Source organism: Pleurodeles waltl, chromosome 4_1 (genome assembly GCF_031143425.1).
Source record: "Pleurodeles waltl isolate 20211129_DDA chromosome 4_1, aPleWal1.hap1.20221129, whole genome shotgun sequence".
NCBI lineage: Eukaryota > Metazoa > Chordata > Amphibia > Caudata > Salamandridae > Pleurodeles > Pleurodeles waltl.
Window position 1 is genome coordinate 229,798,626 of NC_090442.1, and position 21,584 is coordinate 229,820,209.

General features: G+C 44.8%; 1 protein-coding gene across 1 annotated transcript in view; it reads right to left on the bottom strand.

Moving 5' to 3' along the window:
• The window catches only part of TMTC1 (transmembrane O-mannosyltransferase targeting cadherins 1), a 958,188-nt gene that overhangs the window by 92,852 nt on the left and 843,752 nt on the right, over positions 1–21,584 (bottom strand). Inside the window, exon 14 of the mRNA XM_069228190.1 lies at positions 11,606–11,708. Coding sequence (XP_069084291.1) covers positions 11,606–11,708 — 103 coding nt within the window. The remainder of the gene's footprint in view (positions 1–11,605; positions 11,709–21,584) is intronic.

A 21,584-nucleotide genomic window follows, 5' to 3' on the forward strand; every position in this document is an offset into this window, starting at 1 on the left:
GTAAGGCACCTATCACATGAATCACCCATTATGCTGACTCACTCCATCTGTTCCGCCACACTGTCTAACTTCTTCGGGATCGGGGGTGTGGTTTGGGGTTACCCCCCTCTCCTGATGAGATACGCCCTGTGTAGGTTACTGTGATTGCTTACAGATGTTTTCCTGTTCATCAGCCTATGTTGAAAGAGAAGCTGCCGTGTTGTGATAAGGGCACTAACTCCCTCCTGGGTTCGCAGTTTACACAATAGCCACAAGGGGTGGAGCATGTTATATACTATCCTTGTTCAAACAGAAACTGTGTCATGTGTTTAACGAGCGCAGGTTCTTTTCCTCCAGCAGAAACAATCTTTCTATAAGTTTCATTAGTTTATCAAGGTTTCCTGCTCTTGAACCTGCTAAATGTGTTGGAATAAACATTTTGAACATCTCATCTGTGATGATTCGTTTTTTTTCACAGTATATCATTTGAGGGTAAGATACACCACACATCATTTGAATAATTCCCCCATTTCGTTACACTACATCAAATGACCTATGCAAAGAAGGAGGAAGAGCAGAAATGACACGGTCCAAATAAAGTAAACCAATGAGATCATCTGGATTTCACGAGGCTAAGCATTGTTTACCGTGAGGCCGCCAAAGAGGTTAATAATTTCAACATTAAACCTGTTCACATTGCGAAAAGAATTATACACCCGCGTGCAAAAATATCCATTTTAACACTTGAAACATAAAGTGTGTAAATCATGCCCACTAGATGACTACAACAGGCAGAAATGTTTTTAGTCCTAGCACAAGACCTGTGGGGATGAATAGAAACTATGAGTATATATAAATCTAGATTTCGCCACCGGGTGGCGCTCCTCACCTATCCTATACACACACCAAACCATTACGACGGCTACACTGCGTCGAGATAATAACCAATGTTCCGCACCGGGCAGGCTTCCCTTAGACCGCGTGCAATCCAATAAAGCTGCAGTCAGAGCATCATTACACCAAGCACAGACCAATGCGAGGATATTGCAGGTCTGCACTCATCGCTGTCCTCAAATGACTCTGTCTTCAGAAACTAATTTACATACCTGCTACACTTTCAGCATTTCTATGAGTGACATTCTATGATTTAAGTCCATCGAGTGTGACACTTTGAGGGACACTTGACGAGTGTAGTTAGCAAGAAAACGCGTATTTGCGAGGCAGGACATCTTTCAGATTTTGCAGGCCCTGGATTAGATTACCAAATACCTACTTACATCCGACATTGTTCTGAAAATGTGCAACTAACTGTCTCTTCAAATGGCAGGCTGGCTCTTGTGAACTCAGATTTAGTGATAAATGTATCTGCTCATTTCCGACCTGCAGTCAAACCGCCATCTTTTTTCATCACCCAAACCTCATTCAGGGGCATATTTATACTCTGTTTGCGCCGGAATTGCGTCGAAATTTTTAACGCAAATCCGAGGCAAAGCTAACTCCATATTTATACTTTGGCGTTAGACCCGTCTAGCGCCAAAGATCTTGGAGTTTGCGTCATTTTTTAGCGTGGACACCTACCTTGCGTTAATGATATGCAAGGTAGGCGTTCCCGTCTAAAAAATTACTCCAAGGCATGTGCGCCTTATTTAAACTCCCGTGCAAAAATGACGCACGGGAGTGGGCGGGTAAAAAAAAATGACATCCAGCCGCTTTTGCGTCATTTTTTAACGCCTGGTCAGGGCAGGCGTTAAGGGACCTGTGGGCTCGGAAAGAGCCCAGAGGTGCCATCCCATGCCCCCAAGGACACCCCCTGCCACCCTTGCCCACCCCAGGAGGACGCCCAAGGATGGAGGGACCCATCCCAGGGAACTTAAGGTAAGTTCAGGTAAGTATTTTTTTTTAAAATGTTTGTGGCATAGGGGGGCCTGATTTGTGCCCCCCTACATGCCACTATGCCCAATGACCATGCCCAGGGGACATAAGTCCCCTGGGCATGGCCATTGGGCAAGGGGGCATGACTCCTGTCTGTGCTAAGAAAGGAGTCATTTCAATGGGGGTTGGGAGTCCAAAAAAATGGCGCAAATCGGGTTGAGGCTAATATTTTGCCTCAGACCTGACTTGCCCCATTTTTTGACACCCAAGCTCCATTTTCCCCTACGCCGGCGCTGCCTGGTGTGGGTCATTTTTTTTGACGCACACCAGTCAGCTGCGCCGGCTAACGTCATTCCATAAATAAGGCGCCCGCATGGCGCTTTGGAATGGCGTTAGCCGGCGTTAACATTTTTGACGCACAACTGCGTTGGCGCAGTTGTGCGTCAAAAAGTATAAATATGGCCCTCAGTGCGCTGTTGGCTTTATATAATCCTGTGAAAACTATATGCCTATGTTCTATGAAACACAGTTCTTGAGACAGTACCAGCAGCTGCAGTGTGACCAAACAAATCATGAATTTATGTCTAAATGTGGAAAGGTCTGGAATAGCCGAATGGGCCAGTCTGCGCTCCCCCCTGCTTTCGCATTACCCCTGGGAACATGAAAAACTAGTACTGAAGAAATGGTTAAAGAGCGCGCGCAGAATTGTACCCGTTTATTAACAGCACATGCAATAGTGAAAATCATCACGCGAGAGTGAAATGACCAAACCCTTTGCGACCTCTGCACTGCCCTCTGCAACCCCTGGCCCTGCCTTCGCGACCCCTGGCCTCAGAAGTGGCAAATTCCGTGTCAGGAACACAGTGGCAGCTTGTCCTATGGGCGTAAGTTGGGGCTCCACATTTTTTGTTTTCTGTCAATTTTTTGTCACACTAATAGTGAATAATAAATAATGTATTGTTCACTAGTAGTGTAATAAAAATGGAGACCATTAGCTGGAATTTGCCTTCGATCGCAGTTGATGTAAGTAAAAAACGCTTTTAAATGTACGTTGTGTGCGTGCTTGAGGGTGTGTGTTTATGACGGACAGAGTGTATGTAAGTTTGCATTTGTGCATATGTGTAAGAGTAAAAGTGGAGCTCAAGGTGCGTGTGATGTCACTTTTGCTACCCTTGGCATTTCAGTGAATTAACGCCCATGCTGCCCAAGCTACTTCTACCTCAGAACTAGACAGACGATTCTCTATATTGAGAGGTGTGGGAGACGCGCTGTGTGCAAATAAATAAACACCTTATCTGCTTTTAGAACAGCGGATGGTCAGTACTGCAGTCTCTCTGCTACAAGACAGCCAGTCCACCCTCTGGCAGGGGATGGGGCGGCCCTCAGAACTACGCGATACCAGCTGCAGACCCGCATTCAGAATTGGGGAAAAAAAACATCCTACAACCAGCATGGGGGTCGTGTGCCACTGGGATGGAATGTGCCAGTTTGAGTTAACCTTCTGAGGGCTGTGGCATCGTGAACAGCAGGAGGCGAGTGTGACAAGAAATCAAGCATTTGCAATGCAATGCAATGAGTCTTGCATTTGATCGAGTTAGGGCTATTAGCGTTGTAAATTCCTAGCTGGACTTTTTTTGCCACATAAATTGAAAATGAAAAGTAAAACAGTTGACATAAGCGAGCCGATTCAAAGCGCCATGGCCGCCATGAGCCCGAAGGAGAGACAAAAAGAAAAAGAAGTTAGCTCGAAGTCAAACCTATCAGCAATCGTGCAATTATCCATGTAACAGGGGCAGTCTGCAAGGCGGTAACAAAACTGCCCCAAGGAGGAACAAACTTAAAGTATTTACCAATGATGTTAAAGGATTTTTGAAAGGCAAGCCCACGAACGAGTGAAAGTAATGGGCGTGCGGTGGGCATGGTTAAAGCCCACAATTCTTACAACATGTCAAAGTGCTTGCACGCACCACCAAAAAGACAAAGACAAAGCTGTTGCCCCCCACGTCTGTGTCTACAACCTCTGCTGAGCCCATCATCCCCTGCATGTGGTTACAGGATGGTGCCACACATGAACGTCAATTAATCAAAATGCCAGGGGTAGTGGAAGTGACATCACATACCATTTGACCTTTACTTTCACTCACACACACATGCTTACACATACACACACATTCACACATACACACACTCTTTCACAGAAACACATTCTCACCTACAAGAATGCACACAACATAAATGCATTTTTTACTTACCTCCACTGCCAGCGGGATTTATATGCCAACTAATTGTACCCAATATTAGTGTAATAAAAAGTTGCCAGAAAATAAGGAATCTAGAGGCTACATTAACGTCCATAAGAACAAGTTGCCTCCTGTTTCCCTGACTGATTTTGCCACCTCTGAAGCCAGCGGTCGCAAGGGGCAAGCCAGGTGTCACTACTGCGATCTCTGGTGACCCCTAAATGGTGTCCATGGCACCACAGCAAGACAAGGTGCTGTCAGTATTCACCGCGTGCCACTACTGGCTGTTAAACTTATAATAAATGTTTCACATTCATGTTGCTAAGAGTGTCTGACAGTCAGACCACGTAGTCCAGCTACAGAAACCGCCGCTCTGTGGCTCGAAATGGGAAACTGCCATGAGTAAAACCACAGAGAAGGTAGCATTATAATTAAAAAAAGCATATAATACATAGTAAGCCCATCATTTGTTGATTAGTGGGAGGTACAGACAGAGCAAGCTAATTAGTATACTGCCTGGAAAGCCTCTTGGTTAAGTATGCAGTTCAGACTGACAGAGTTAGCACACCTCGTCTCGGGTGGTGATCAAGGGCGCTATAAATGAGTAACTAATGTATTTTAGTGTGGTGATGTGTTAGTCTAACCCCTGATGCGTGGTGCTTTGCAGAGCTGTTTAAAACCCACTTCAACCTGGATTTGTTCTCTAAAGGATTGAGAGGTCAGACATGAGGGACGAACAACATGAAAAGCCTAGCATAGACTGCACCGGTGGTAACATTAACACAAACACTTCTGTGGTATGTCAGACGTGCGCATGTGGATGTTTGAATTTTTAAGGCGTTCTGTCACCCTAAGGTCTGTTTGCAACGACCTAAGGTAAATGCTGAGAAGGTTCTAAGGACCTTTTTTCATAAACTAATAAATTTATCATAGATTTTAGGTTGGCTGGAAAACTGCCGCACACATCTGGGGCATGTACCAATCCTACTGCAAGAACAGAAACAAAGTGTAGATGCTCGCTAAGTTCGCTAAATTGAGTGGGGGAGCCTGGCTTGAGGTGTGGTGCTGGGCAGGTGTGTTGCTATCATTAGTGCAGTAGCCCTGAGGTCAAGCCATTTGAGGTGCCCAGAGTTTATGGCTATAATTCACCATCCATAAAGGAACAGGCTGTACATTTTTGTGACTTTTGTGGTCTGTCCTTGCTACAGAAAGCTTCAGCTGTCTGTTGCAGTCAACACTGCATACAATACTACATAGACATAGAGTGGCATACTACATAGCGGGGCATTTGAGTTGGCCTAGTGCTCATGATTAGATAATATTCTTGTCTGTCTCAGTTCCCTGCTCTGAATTGAATGGCTTTCCTCCAGAGGTGAGGGAGCCAACAAATTAACAGGGTGAGCCGAGCCATTGCCAAGCCAAGAGCCCCTGCACGAGCCGGGCCCTGGGAGTGTACTACTGAATATCTATGCCTGCTGATATTATTTTTCAATATTTCATCGTCTATATTCTGTCCCAGAGATATTATGGGTTTGCTATTCAGGGGGCATATTGAGCCACGAAAATATTTGGCATGTCTATGTTAGAATGTGGTGAGGTGTCTTCAAAATGATAACAAGTGTATCTCTTTACCATGCAGAAGCGTTTCACCTTAGTGCATCAGGTTGTAGCTGTGCATCAAGTAGTACTTATCAAAACTGATCATTTTTAAACAGAAACTGAAAAACATGCCTGCCACTGCTGTGATGACAATGCTATTAGTGAATTGAGACTGAGGCAAGTCAGTTGTCATGTGTACCCTACGCACGGCCTAGAATCGTACTATACACAGAGCAACATTACGTTTTTTTTTTTTAATCAAACACAGCGCACATCCTAATGTCACATATTTGATAACGAAAAAATAGGAGGCTTGGACAAAGTATTTCCATAGAATTAGACACTTTGGTCAAATAGAGAAGCTGGAATTGATCCCAGATTTTCCAGGTTATGCTGTACATTTCAGTCACCAGCTGGGTACCTCTTTCTGGCATCACAGGTTAATTCTTTGGCCTTAATTCTTGAATGAGGCGATTAGTGCAAAGGTGACAGGCAGAGAACACATTTTATTTTTGGAAGTTTCATATAGCATGAACCTTGCCCACAAACATATGCGTGCTGCAACACAAACACAGTCAACTTTACATGTGTTTCTTTAACGTTCAGGGAGATTTCTCACAATTTTCTGGATGTGGAGTCCAGCCCAGGATTCAAACCTGGTTCCCCATACTACATGGCCAGAATCTGTAACCATATTGCCTCCAGTAATAGGTCTGCTCAGTTTGGGCTTGAAGTTCCAAGTAGGCCTCAAGCTAAGTCACAGCCAGGGATCTGGGCTCATCCACTTCTACTTTCCTCTATATTCTTTTGTTTTCTCACCCAGGGAGCATTTCTTTTGGTTAGATTAATGGAATACTACAATGTCATGAAACAATTTTTCGTAGCTAGTGTCACATGGGCCTGCATGTCCTGCTTCTTCCTCAAGCTCTCACTGCACACACAGCTCACTCGCGCTCTTTACCTTGCTCACCCAGTTTCCATCCTTAGTTCGCTCCCTTCCACCCCCCACTTACTCTGGGACACCAAGGGCTTCTGCAGCTCAGTGTTGCATGGTCTCACTAATCCCCGCTCTCCTCCTGTGCATCTCTCAACTTCTGCTTTTCTCTCCCTCCCGACCCTCTCCCACCACCCCTTTATCTCACTCCATCTTCCGCTCTAGGGTGGATATTGCAATTGGGTTTGCTTATACAATTGTAATGGTGCTGTCAAAGCCAAAAGCTGCAACCGGCAACAAAAATGTGTGCGCTATACATTCAAGATGGTATGATGCACATGCAAAATGTTATGTTTGATACTCTCGAGATAGCCACCACATTACGTCACACCACGCCGCAGCACTAATGGACTTGCAATGCTAAAGCCATCAGCTGCAACAGAAAAGCAATGGGAAAGTGAGACCTACTGGCTTTGCTAATACTTGTTCTTGCTTGCATTAGAGGGACTGGAACCCTTTTCTTCTCCATTGGTGCTAGATAGATTTCTATTGAGTTTTGCAAATCCAAGAACAGCGCCTAAAAAGGTCAATATATAAAGTGTCCCCAACCCTTCAATAAATTCTGCCATCCCTCCCAGGACCAGTCTATGTATCACCCTAAGTCTACATTTGAGTCACACTCGTTGCATGTGGTTAGTGGCTTGTTTGTGTTCATTGGGGGTCTGATGTTGGAGGTCCGATCAGCATTATCTGCAAAGCTCTCAGTGCCTTTCGTGATGTGAAGTTTTTGAAGTCTTGCACCAAGTATGGCATTAGTGGTGCCCACATATTCGAGAAGGAGTGTTTGTCACCTTTGCTAGAATGTGTGAATGTTTTCCATGCCCAGGACATCCGTTCATGAAGATGCGGAATACGTGTTATATCCATTTTGATATGAGTGTCTGGCAGACAGCAGCATGGTGCTCAGAAGTGCAGCTGCCTTCTTGCTAGAGATCTATTTGCCTTAAGTAAATCACCAAAAAGTACACCCTGAGGCTCATCCAGGATGTTTATCCCTAGGGCTTTGCTTACAGCTTTTAGGACTTCACCCCAGAAGTATCTGTTTCTCAAAGCTCCACAAACATGCAGAACTGTTCCCCTGTCCCACACCCCCTGCAACACATTTCTGATTTATTCTTATTCACTGCATGTTAGCGCATAGGTGTTAGGCACTATCTAAAGATGATTTTGCTACTAATGTTCTTTCCTAGAACCCCTCAACATTATTTCCCATTGGTCCTCTGTAATTACTGGCCTTATTTATCCTCCCACTTGGAATGGAATGTGGCTTTCCTCCATGTCCAAGCTTCCTGACTCAGGGACTCAGAGGGTGAATGGAGCTTTTTTTTCCTATCCCTTCAGGTAAGAAAAATCTACTGCAGTGCTCACAATTTGTTTGAGGGGGTGAGGAGAACGAATAGCCTTTAGCCCCTAACAGCAGGGAAATAATGGCTGTTAACTACCACTCCCTGTTATATGCCTTCACCTGCGGCTTGGTCCCATAACGACACGCAGGATATATAGAAATTGTTACTATCCACAGATGCAAGAAATAACTCTTACATGAAATGAGAGTACTACGTAGTGCAGACCATGATCCAATCCTTAAACGCCCATGGCATAAGCTGGATATTCAAAAACTTGAAGAACTCAAGAACTAGCTGTCCTCGGGCGGCCTCTATGGCAGAGGCAACACACAGCAGCATGCGCTCCTGGCTGACGTCAGCTTCAGACTCTTCTGTCCCTATGGGTCAGGCCGCAGGCAGCGCCCTGGTCCAATGAGACTTTGATCTCGACCAAGAAACACTGCAAAGCTCTGGAACGTGTTTGGAGGAAATCATATGATCCTTCTGAAAAATTACAATACAGAGCTGCAGCTAAATAATTTCATAAACTCATGCGGAAATCACGGGCAGATTACTTTGCAGATAAAATAAGAAATAGCAGTAATGCAACAAAATAAATTTTCGATTTTCTAAATAGCCTTACAAAATAAGGACTTTCATCAAGTCCTATAGAAGTCTCTAATGCTCAGTGTGAGAAGTTAGCCAAGTATTTTATCGGTAAGATAGAGGATATCTGTGCAAATTCTTATCCGAACAGAACTATTCAGAGCGCCAAGGATATTAGTAGCATTGCTCCACCTCTGCTTACCTCTTTATCTCCTGTGTGCTTGTCTGAGTTAAATCTTTTGTGTAACTAAGTTAAATCAGATTCTCCAGTGGATCCTCTTAAGCCAGACATATTTCACAAACTGCAAGCTTCTCTCCTAACATTGTGTCTCAACCTTATTAATCTCTCCATGACGTTGGCATTAGTACTGAGTTCTTGAAAACATGTCAAAGTTATTCCCCTCTTGAAGAAACCATCTTTACATGCCTCCAAACCGGAACACTTTCACGCTATCTCCCTACTGACTTTGTTTGCCAAAGTGACAGAAAAACACATTAATTCCATCTCATCTAAGTTTTTAGAAGCAAATCAGATTCTGGATAGCTCCCAAAACGGCTTTAGGCCAAGGCATAGTACAGAGTCTGCCCTCCTTGCGGTCATAGAGCATTGACGAGGCACTCTAGATGAGGGGAGATCCGCTGCTCTGAATTTGCTCGACTTGAGTGCCCCGTTCGACACAGTGTCACATACATTTTACAGCAGCGTCTATGGGGGATTGGCATAGGAGGTTCTGCTCTGGCTTGGTCTGCTTCGTTTCTTGCGGAGTGGTCCTTTCAGGGCATTATTCCCCCGTATCGTTCTCAAACCCATACTCTGTGCCATGGCGTGCCTCAGGGCTCTGCACTAAGCCCAACTTTGTTCAATATCTATATTCATCCTCTGGCACAGGTGGTGAAAGCCTTGGGTCTCATGCTGTTGTCTTATGCAGATGACACCCAGCTTGAGCTTTCCTTCTCCGACAATTCTAGGTGTGACCTGGCGTTTTCACAGAGAGGTATGCTTGAAGTGGCAGAGTGGACGGACGGAAACTGCTTACGTATAAATGCAAACAAAAAATGAAATCATGTGATTAGGTACAGATCCCCATCTCTGGGACAACCTCTGGTAGTCCTCTTCTCTTGGGTCTTCTCCTTCATCCAAGGCCACAGTTAAAAACCTTGGGGTAGAGGTGGACAGTAACCTAACCTTTGAAGCGCAGGCAAAAGCAGTGGCAGGTGTGTGCTTTGGAATCTTGTGGAGTCTTAAATCCATTCTTGATTTTTTTGACCAAGTTTGTTAAGTAGATTTCTGAGGTTTTTACTCCCTATAGCTTCCTTGTTGGTAAACTATACGGCACATAGCGATTGGCCTGTACATTGGGCTCTGGAGAGTGGGACAGGCCACTGAACTGGTTGTGGATGGACTTAAGGTATCCGTAATGGCCACCAGGCGCACAGTCTGGCTGCCCCTGACCAGTGCGTACCTGAAAACCTACTATGTAATGCCATCAGCCATGCTGAGTGGACTCTTAGTGGAGAGCTTGCCTGTGGTCAGACCCTGCATTAACCTCTGTCCCACTGGACCAGAAATCAGGACCATAGACTGTAAGTGGTGGGCTCTGAAGCCCACCTCAGGTCAACCAGTCACAAACACGATGGTTATTTCATGTTTTAGTGGCAGTGCCACCCCTTCTGGAACTCCCACTTTTAGCTCCTGCCAGTCAGTTACATTATCCAGATTCGTGAACCCTTAGACATTTGTGGGACCTATATTGGGAAAAAAACACTTCCCCTTATCCAATTGTGTTTATTTGTTTTGCAAATTTGGTTTCTAGGACTGTCCTCATATCCAGGTCCAGGAACTGGTTGTGGACTATTGGTGAAGACATCACTAAAATTTAACAGTTTGAAGCCCAGCCAACACCATTTTGGAAAAGCAAATATCTCAAAAGCTATCGAACGAAATTACACCAACCACAAAGGCCCTATTGCAAATACATTTTTAATTTCATGCCAAGTTTGGTGCAGTTCCATTCAGCTGTTTCTGCTACAGTGCCACGCAAATATACCTGTGTGAAACACAACCTCTTTGACCCACTTTCCATTCACTTTCTCCCACGTGCACTAATATGATCTGCCAGTTATACCAGCTATGGGTCAATTAGTGTGCATATTTATCACACAGTGCTATGTCTATTACTCTAAAAACGCCTTTTCAATGGAGAGATTTGAATCATAACCAAGCGGTTGTGATTGCCGATTGTGTCATACTTATATTAATTTAAAGTTAAGTGCAAGTTAACTCTGTAAAGAGGATTATACCGTGTCTTAGGTTTTTTTTTAAATAGCACTTAAGCTCCATTTTTGCCTGTCAGGCAAACTTGCGATTATCCAATTTATTGGTACTCAATTTAATGACCTAAAAAGACTAGGATGATTTAAGTTTGAGGGATGCAAGCACGTGCCCTGTAAATTACACCAAATGTGAGCTACACACACTTATCGAGCCACCTTTCCGGCTATATTTCTGTAATTATTCTATAAAGACATAAGCACACGTTTCATTATTGGCAATTAGTACAAGCTAAGTCGGTATTCAGAAAAGCTGAACTACTTTTGTGATTTGAAATAGAATGTCTCAGCGCGTCAAGGATGGCCATCGCTGCCACCTCAGTAAAAGAAAGGCCTCGGTCTAGCTTACAAGAAGGGTGCACTTTACATTCTGGAGAGGGATACAGATGGCTGTGAGAAATCATGAGTGGGACACAAAGGGAAACACTGGAGCTTGCCATGGAGCAGACGCCATCAACCTTCTAGCGCGGAGAGGCAAGGAACCAGCAGGAGGCATCAATGTACCTGGGCCTCGCCTACTCCTGGGCGCAGGGGACATTATCTGGTTTATATTCTCTTGATAATCACGTTGTTATTCTCTTATATATTGTGCCAGATTGCCCATTATTACATATCATCTTCACTATCCACAAGAGTCTTCTGACTAAGCAAAAACTTACCGGTGTCAACCAAGAAAACTCCATAGTTGTTGTGCAAGTCAGAGCTCTCGGGGCACTTCTCTATGCCAGCCTGGTAAACTTCTTCTGCTTCTTTAAACTTCTCCTTTAGCAGAGACAAAACAGAGGCAGATTTGGATTTGTAGTAGTAAATTCCAAAAACGAGGTGTAGTTACAAAAGTAGTAGTTAAAAAGAAGAAAACGTATAAAGTAGATAAAATGATGCATTAAACAGTTAAGAGCCCCAAAATTGTGTGCAACAATGACTTCTAAATATATTTTAAGATGGCTGTCCTGAAACAGAAAGAAAGAATGAGCACTAACGCGCAGGGCGCTGTCAGGGGCGTGGCTTGGTCAGTAAGATTGGGGGCGGGGCACTGAGCTTCAGATTTCCCTATTATTTAATGTTAAAATACATTACACCACAAGCCGGGCGCAGTTAAAAAGGGGGAGCAATGTGGATTGCTAGGGGTACTAAGTGTGAGAAGTCACAACTTTTTGTAAAATAACCAACATTTTTGGAGACTTTCAAGACCGAGTGATGTAGAGAATGTTATGCATTTTTGCCTGTGTGAACGTAAAAAATCCTGGGGAAATCTCACAGACACCTCCCCAAAATCGACTGAGAGCACCTGTACCCCACTATTTATCAGAAAGTATATGTATTAGTGGGGTGTAACACCAAAAACACACCCCGAAGCTACACCCCTGGAGGCTGTTGGCAGAAAGAGGATGTCGACAAACACCAGAAAAATACAAGGAAGTCACCAACCTTACAGAAGGAAAAAGAAATATGAGGGTGTTGTGGAGCCAGTGTGAGAACCAGGGGTACGGGCATACTTCCGTAAGAAAAGCAACTTTTGCCCCCCCCCCAAAAAAAAAACAAATTAACTGAGCTAGGACAACATTAATGGCTTGATTACAATTCATTGGCTAATACAGGTGGTAACTGTGCTCCTGCTAATTGCGCACTTGCTAATTATCATTAGCGCAGCTGATGGCAGGGCTGGCTTTAGAGCGGCGTGGGCGTACTGGGTGCTGACTCAGTGGCATAACAATAGCCCCCATAGCCCCTGTGGTGTGGGGGAGACAAAGTGGGGCCCTCAGCACAGTACAGTATGTATTGTGCACTGTCAGGCCAGCTCCTCACTGAGTCGCCCCCACCTTCTCCATGCACCTTTCAGGGGGCCCCCTCAAGTTTCATTACACCACTGTGCTGGCCTGGAGGGGGGCACTGTGGTTATTTACAGCTTAAAATTTAAAAGCACCTGCTGCTAAGTTCCTTGTTGGTGCAGCTTTCAGGCACCAATATAAATATCAAGATAACTCTTGTGATTAATGTTCCTGTTACAGAGAGAGAGATCTTTTGTCTAGTGGCAGTTTTGACTCACCATAAAGTAGTACAGAGGGTTAATATGCCTGCTGCAAGGAACAGATCTGCATTTTATGTGTATAGCTGAGTGGATGAGTCAAACTAGCCTTTACCAGAGCTTTAAAAGAAATAAAATGTATGTGAAATAAAGGCTATCGAGTGATGAGGGGCACTTTTGCTGGGTGGTAGTGAGGGAATCCAAGGCGGAGGTCATGGGTGGGTGGGCAAAATGCCAAACAAATTACCTTACGCCATGCAGAATCTGCGTGCTTTACCATCTCCGGATAATACAGATTACCTTACATCAAGCAAAGTTTTGATTATTCACCATCTACCTATAATACAGCAAACCTTACATCATGTAAAGTTCCCAGACTTCACCATCTACTGAAAATACAGATGACCTTGTGCCATGTTACATGCCCATGTTACATGATCTACTGATAACACAGATGAGCTTGTATCACGCAACAGTTGCATAGTTCATCATCTACTGATAATACAGATAGCCTTGCATCATGCAAAGTTTCCATACTTCACCATCTACTACTAATACATATGACCTTGCTTCATTCAAAGTTCCCATACGTCACCATTTATTGATTTACAGATGACCTTGAGCCATGCAAAGTCCCCACACTTCATCATCTGCTGATAATACAGATGACTTTACGTCATGCAGGGTTTACATACTTCACTGTCTACAGATAATACAGATGACCTTGCATCATGCCAAGTTCCCTTGTTTCACCACCTACTGATAATACAGATCACCTTGTGTCATGGAAAGTTCACACTCTTCATTATCTACTGTTAACACTGCACATCATCCAATCAAATACGAGCTTGAGAACAGCTGTCAGTTCCCAACCTAAACCCTCCTCAGATGACAATAACCTGATCAACTCAGTGACTGGAAGTTTAAAATGTGATCTGCATCCCTGTTTAGTGCACTATACTGCACCTGTTATATCCCTACTGCGCACTCAACATAGTCCCGAGCACTGTTTGCGATGCTGCGCCTCCTTCTTTGTCAATGCTGCCACGCGCTATTTGATTATGTTTTATTCCCGCAGCAGCTGGCGCCTTGCATGAAGTGGGGGGTCTCCAGGGCGTTCTTAAAGCACAGAAAGGCGGGGAGATGTGAAGTGGATAGTGCTTTTGTAACGTGGCATCTTGGAGCGCCACCTCCACAAGGGAAGGAGGGGTGTGGGTGTGAGTGGTGGAGGTTGATGGGTGATCAAAAGTTTTGGGAAGATCTGTAGAGGCACATTCTGCTACATTGTAAACCAGACCCATACAAAGTTTTGGGATGATCTTCTAGAGAATGACATTATCTTGTCATGCAAATGGGGGCTAGTCAAGGCTCCATTCTGCGCATGTGGCACAGTGCACGGGCAGAGGTTTGAGATGTGGCAGCCAGCAATGTTTCATCATAGTGAAGGTACTGATGCTAGTACTCAAGAAGGGTATTATTCCACTAAGCATTGATGTAGTGCAGCTTTTCTGATGCTTCTTTATTTAAAAGTTACACAAATGGCATCGCATTGCTGTATTCCACAAATAAATATTGATTTTTTTTTGCCAAAATACCTTAATTGTGAGTAAAATATCTTCTGCTATAGGTAGGCGTCAGTAATGTTTAAATCTTTAAAATCCTTCTTAACCTCAAGTACACCGAGATACAGCTACATGTCCCACAGGATTGTGAGGACAACTTACACGGCTATTTGTGTAGAAAAAGTCAGAATCTTGAGGCAGCTGGTCAGACACACATTAAGACATTAATGCTGTTCCTACCTTGCTTTCCTGGAAACACCATGTACTTCCAGGGGCAGCTTTAGGGCAGTGCGACTGGTGCAGCCGCACTGGGAGCTGACCTGGAGGGGGGCACCTGCTGCAGAGTTCCTTATGCTTCCAGCTTTTAGGCAGCAACAAAAATGTCAAGATAACTCTTGTGATTGATGTTCCTGCTAGAGAGAGACATTGGCGTTCTGTCTAGTGGCAGCTTGGACTCGCCATAAAGTAGCACAGAAGGTTAATATGCCTGCTGCCCAGAAGCCGTACAGTGCAGATCACAGACCTGTATTTTATGTGGATTTCTGAGTGGATTACTGCTTTTGTCACAGAGGTCCTTTTGTTACCGCAGTTCATAAGTCACAACCCTAATATTGAACACTGACTGTTACGAACTGTTCTCAAAGAGCTGCATGCAAACTGCATAAAATAGCTTACAGCGTTATATTTTTTCCCCAGTTTTTTATCATCTATTTGTAATGTTGCTAAAAAGGGTTTGTTTGGGCAGATATATATTGTTATGAGCAAAGCCAGTCTTCGCCAGTGCTTTAAAACAAATGAAATGTATTTGAGAGGTGGGCTCTGGAGAAATGAAGGGCACTTTTGCCTGGCGGTAGTGAGGGAATCTGAATAGGAGGTTTTGGGGGTAGGAGGGGCCAGGTAAGGGGGTGGAGGCAAAAATTACTGTGGCACCGGACACCACCAGTGCTAAAGCCGGCCCTGTATACTTCTATATATTGATCTTAATTCCTGTTCAAGAAGATGTTACAGCCCTCTTCTTGGATTCTCTGTGCCCCGCTCAGGATACAGGATGTCCTGTCCCTGCCCAGGTATCCAGAGGATGTACTGCAAGCTTTGTAGGTTCCTTTGCTTTCATTGTAAGTATGCATTTACTTCAGAGGTGGTACCTATGCATTTAAGGGCCTCACCACTGCACCTTGATTAAAAAAGTATTCTCTTTATTCATCTCTTCATTTCATTTTCATTTTCTGGTCCCAATGGACTGTTATAGGAATGTGCTGTTCAGAAAACTAAATCAATCAATTAATCTGATGAAGATACTTCAAAAGTAAAAAAACAGGGTTTAGTGTTAGTGAAAAGTGCATGGCCAGCTTGCAAAGCAGGTGGTTTTTATTAATTGGTATGTATTCATTTTTTCAGCAAGAACAGTGTATGGGTTGTTTAATATCAACAAGGCAACAGCAGTGACAAATAGATGAGGAGTATTTTTGTTGCGTTCTTCGGAAAGTATATGCGTGTGCACGTGTTTATGTTTGCTCATTGCTTAATTTGTAAATGAAAACGTGCTGGTGCCCAAAGCTTTCCTCTGAAACTCACAGTTGCTGCAATTAAATGTGCGAGCGCGGAATACTGAGGCAGCATAATCCTGAAGCCATCTCGGGTCACTTTAATTTATTTACAGACACTCCCTGCCCCTTCTGCTCACTCTTGCAGCTTTCTCCCATTGTGACGTTTTTCTCTTCCTCCGTCTTTCCCATATGTGTCTTATGCTCCCACTAAATGCTTGAGGTAGATTAATAAGTTATGGCTCTCAAAAATAAGTGCCGGCGCTCTGCACTGGAAGCCACCGGCTCAAATTAAGCACTGCCTTTACTTTGTCAAAGAACAAAAGAGGTGAAACATGAACGAAAAGCAGGTATTGCTGTTGCATCTTTAGGGAAGGCTGTGTGACCGCACTTATTTATAATGCCAACAAAAAAAAGCTAACTCGGTCAGTACATTATCATGGCAGCACAAATGCACAAGAGTGATCAGATTTACTAATTATGCATGGGACTCAATGTAATAAACCAAATTCCGCTGCACTACACAAGCGGCACAACACTGCACAGAGCCATGTTTACTAAGATTGGCCTGCTGATGCTGTTATCCCCTTGGCTGGTGCACAAATAGGCTGCTTGTTGCTGAGATGAGCGTGGGATGTCTAGCACTGGATTTATACAGGAAAAAACCCTTTCAATATAAATTCCTATGCCTAGACAAACTCAGAAAAATCCCATGCACTGAATGTGAGCTATGCACTGCAGCACAGAATACAGGCAATGTATGTTTTCTTAAAGAAATAAGCATATTTTCTCTTATTAGCACCTTCTTCAAGAACACTTCTGGTTATTTCATTACAGTGGGCTTTGGGCCAAAAGCAATGGCCATTTGTGCTGACGGCCCCGGGAATGTCCCAGTGTTGCTTCCTTGACACAAATCGATGCAAAGCAGCAAAAGGGCATTTTGCCCTCAAAACAGGCGCCCTTCCAGAGCAAAACATCTTTTGCGCTGTTTAGTAAATACATTTAGGATACTTTGTCGACCTGCTTGTTGCCAGAGCGGTGCTAATTCTGGATCTGTCTTTATGATACAGTGACTGTCAATTACACGTTACGAGTCTTGAAGGATCCAGACCATAGGATCACTTGATGCCCCATTAACTAAACAGAATGGAAGAACAAACGTGGCAAAGCAACCATCCACAAAATGCTATCTCCTTGATGGACAGCCATTCTAAGCGATGGCAATCTACGAAAAACACATAAAACCAGTGGAGGAAAGGGAGTGACAAAAAACCCTCTCTCACTCTCAACTTCTAGTTGTAATCCTTTGAAGCAGTGATGACATGATATCCTTCAGAGAGGTTACAGCTGTCCGTAGCCGGATCCACACATGGGAACACTAATGTAACTTTATTTGTATTCTGTCAGGAAAAAATATCTTCATCTGAGCTACTGAAAGTAATTAAGAACTGTGAAAAGCAAAGATGATGAAAATGCACACTTTGAAACTGAAGAGTGAAATCATTAAATAATACATCAAATAGCTGAGCAGAGACCCCATCAATAAGAAAACAAGTGAACCTTTGTTTAGCTTTTTCTGCAGGCGTTAAGGAATGATGACCGATACCATGATATTAAGTAAAATGCTGAATAGACAGTGGTCCCACATTCACAAATAAACGCATTGAATTATGTGTGATTATTTCTCCACCTTAACACACCCTTACTTTCTTTTGCAATTCACAAACGTACACCTGAAAAAAGGCTCCAGGTGCAGGTTTCCAGGAGTATTTTCTGGGAATGTCATGTGGCTTCCCTAAGGGCTCTTCTTCAGGCTGTGCACAGTTCTCCACGGGAAAGAGTTTGTCCATTAAGAAAGCCCTTTTCCTGGGCCCTCGGCAAGTCTGGTGTTTTTCTAATACCCCTTTTCACCGAAGCAGGGAAATTACTGCAGTCCTCGTAAATCTCTGGCCATTTCCCAGGGTAAAAGGGGTTGTGGGAAGGTTTAAGGATGCCCACGAACATGTTTAGGGACATTCAGAAGCTAACAAGGCAAACCTTCCCTTGGCATGACCACCTCCGCCCGGCTGTATGGTGTTTGCACTAGTAAATGCATTTATGCTTGTTAAAAATCCCACCGTGGATGGAAAAGGTATGTTGTGTTGTAAACTTATGTTTAGGACTGCATTTGCCTTTGAGAATAGGGCCCTATGAGTTATACACAGCACTTCTCAACTGAGCAATTACCAAGCAATGACACCGATGTCGGAAATATGTACCTACTGTAGGTGCAATGAATCGCCAGGATAGGGGCTGTCAGAAATCAAGTTGTTCAGAAGGTAATCCAGCTGCAGAACGTCTTAGAAAAGCGTGACCTTCTCGGTTGCTGCCAGCTACTGTTCCGCCCTCCTCACAGGACTGACACTGTTCTAATGATATGGAGAGATGGGAGCTTGGCTATTACTGCTTGAGCGTCACCTGTCCCTGCTCTGTTGAATTTAGTTACAACTTTTGACCTGCTCATTTATTCCATCCTATTGGACACATGAGCACTGTGACTGTAGTAATTTCTGCTGCAGGATTTACAACGAGCGAGACAAATGGATTTTAACGGTTTGGCCTGTACACATGCCACTCAGTGCACATAAGTTACCGAGGAAGCACCATTGCATCCCAAAGGGTACCACATGGAGACTTTGGAGGACAGAGAGATAGAATGCTTCCCCGACAAGCCTAGACTGGACCGCTGACCTGCTATTGCACATCACATTCCCGGGTCTGGCAATAACACTTCTGCGACAATAGTGGCAGTCAGAAGAACAGGCTGAGTTTCCATGCAGTCTGCGCCTGGCAACAATTTCCATAGTGGAATGCGTATTTCGATGCTGTCTCAATTCTCACCCGATCGTCACACCTCCGCGTTTGCTTTAATTTGCCTTTATGTGTTTCCTCTCGCCTTGCCTATGACCTACCTTCTTCTTGTGTTGCTTGTTGGGAGTGTTCTGGTCCACTTCTGCTTGATATCATTGCAGAGTTGCCAGACTCCTGCTTTTATACTTCTGCCTTTTACCTCTGTTTTTACTTTGTTTCTCTTTTTCCTGTCTCTTATTTTTCTGTCTTTCTGTCCTCTCCCATGCCGCTGCTGCCCCTACGGCCCGCCCCCCGCAAAGCGCTTTTCCCGCCCCCGCCTCCCAACTGACTGGACCCCCGCCTTCCTCCCCTTCTTAATGGCGGCCACAATGCTGTGAGAGGGCAAATCCATGACCTCATGGTCAGCGTCTGTTGCCCTCCCCAACTCCTCCTGCTGCTGTCCCTCCCTTGAGCCTGCCTGACTCTCAAGTTCGAGGCTCTACTCCATCTGCAGGCTCCTGCCTGCGCCTCATCCCCAGTGGCCTAGTGGCCATCTACAAGTAAGTATCTTCTGTCTCTCTCTGTCTCTCCTTACTCCTGCTTTTATACTTCTGCCTTTTACCTCTGTTTTTATTTCTTTTTTCTTTTTTCTGTCTCTTCTCTTATTTTTCTGTCATTTCTGTTTCCCTCTTCCTCCCACGTGGCTGCTGCTTCTGCGGCCCCACACACCTCTCCCCTGCAAAGCGCTTTTCTCACCCTCCCAGCTGACCACACCCACGCCCCCCTCCCCTTCTTAATGGCGGCTGCTACGCAGCCAAACAGCTAGTGCGCTGCTGGGGTGCCTCTGGCGCACCAAAGGCAAACCCGTCTGCGCCCGTCCATGCCAGGACCGCACACAGTACCAGGAACTATGAATCTCTGATAAGCCATTCCCCTGGCCACCCTCCAGTACGACGCCAAGACCCTCCACTGCCTTAACACTGAACGTCTCATCACCTAATCCACTGCATCTCCTAAGTACACCCACGCACTTTTTTCCTGCCAGAACTGCAACCTCAGTTTCAGCCACAACAAACAACTGGAACACCCCAAACCTGAAAGCATGAGGCCCACCACAACCTCATCAACTGTCTCCTTCTCAATATATGCTCCCTCCATAAGCACACCACCGAACTTTGGGACCTAATCAACTCTGCCCCTCCAGACATTGCATTCCTAAGCAATATCTGGACCAACCCTACCTCCGGACCAGATATCGCCATTGCAATCCTAAGGCAGGGCCGGCCTTCCCCTCCAAGTGGAGGACTGGCCATTGTACACAAGTCCTCCATCTGCATCACGGTCAACATGGAGGAACACTGCACTACAATGGAACGCCTACATTTATTGATCCACGCCACTTACAACTCCTCCCTCCTTGGCACCCTGGTCTACAGACCACTCGGCCCCCACCCAGCCTTCATCAACGCCATTGTAGACATTGGTCCCTTCCACACCCTGACATCCACTGACTACCTCCTCCTGGGTGACATGAATTTCCACTTTGAGGACCACAACGACTGAAACACCACTTCCCTACTCGACAATCTTGCCACCCTCCCAACTAAATGTGAGTTGACAACTACAACAGTGTTATCTGATTTTGCTGTTGCCGGGCCGGTTGCTGTAGCCAGTGCAAGCCTGAGGGGGTGGGGCTTAACAATATTACTGACATTTTCAGAGTTGGGACCCAAGTGCGCATGTCGGGCTGGACTGATGACTCTCTCCCTGGCCAGACCGACATGCGTACTAGAAGCCGCTCAGAGTCTCTCTCTACCTGATTATTCAGAGCCAGGGATGACTGAAAACCACAGCCCTCAGTCTCAGTAATGAGCTCTGAGGTTGTCTGCCGCAGCCAATCCAGGCGCTGCTGTAACAGCAGGAGCAGCATCTGGATTGACTCAGAGACACGGTACATTACGGGGTGAGAAGAAGCCGTCTTTCTCCTTTTAGGCCACACAACTTGATCTGAATAAAAAAGCTGCTTTGTGCTTCCTTCCACTCAGGTAAGTTAGTGATTTGCAGCAAATGAAACAAACAACAGGTGAAGTAACAGTGACCCCCCTCCGGCTTCATGTTTAAATATACTAAATAATGTCACTCACTTGCGTTGTGGCCTGGGAATATTTCTTCTCGACGTCAGGCGTTTCCCAAAAATAGAATCAAATGTGACATTATTTTTTAATCATAGTTGTTTCAACTTGAAACAACTATGATTTAAAAATTATGTTGTTTTTAACCCAAGATGAGTGTGAGTCAAGCCAGGAACATACCCCCTCTCCGCCGCTGATCATCTCGGGAATGAAAAATTAATGTAACTGCTTTCCAGTGCCAATAAAGCAAAATCTCCTTAAACTATGGACTTCGAAACTGCCAGGCAGACTTCTGGCTGCCCAGCACTTAGTTAAACTGAGAGCTTTTTCAACACACTCGATGGAGCCCCGCCGCCCTCGTGGATGAAAGTGGAAACATAATAACAGCAATACCTTGATATTCCCATTTTCCCTTATCGGAAGGTTGAATGTATTCACTGGTCTGGCCTATTCTTTAAAAGTGATGGAACAGCGCAGATCGAAGGCGCGTGGCGGCAGAAGGCCCTTTTGTTTAGACTCTTCAATACCTCATTGTCTGAGGGAAC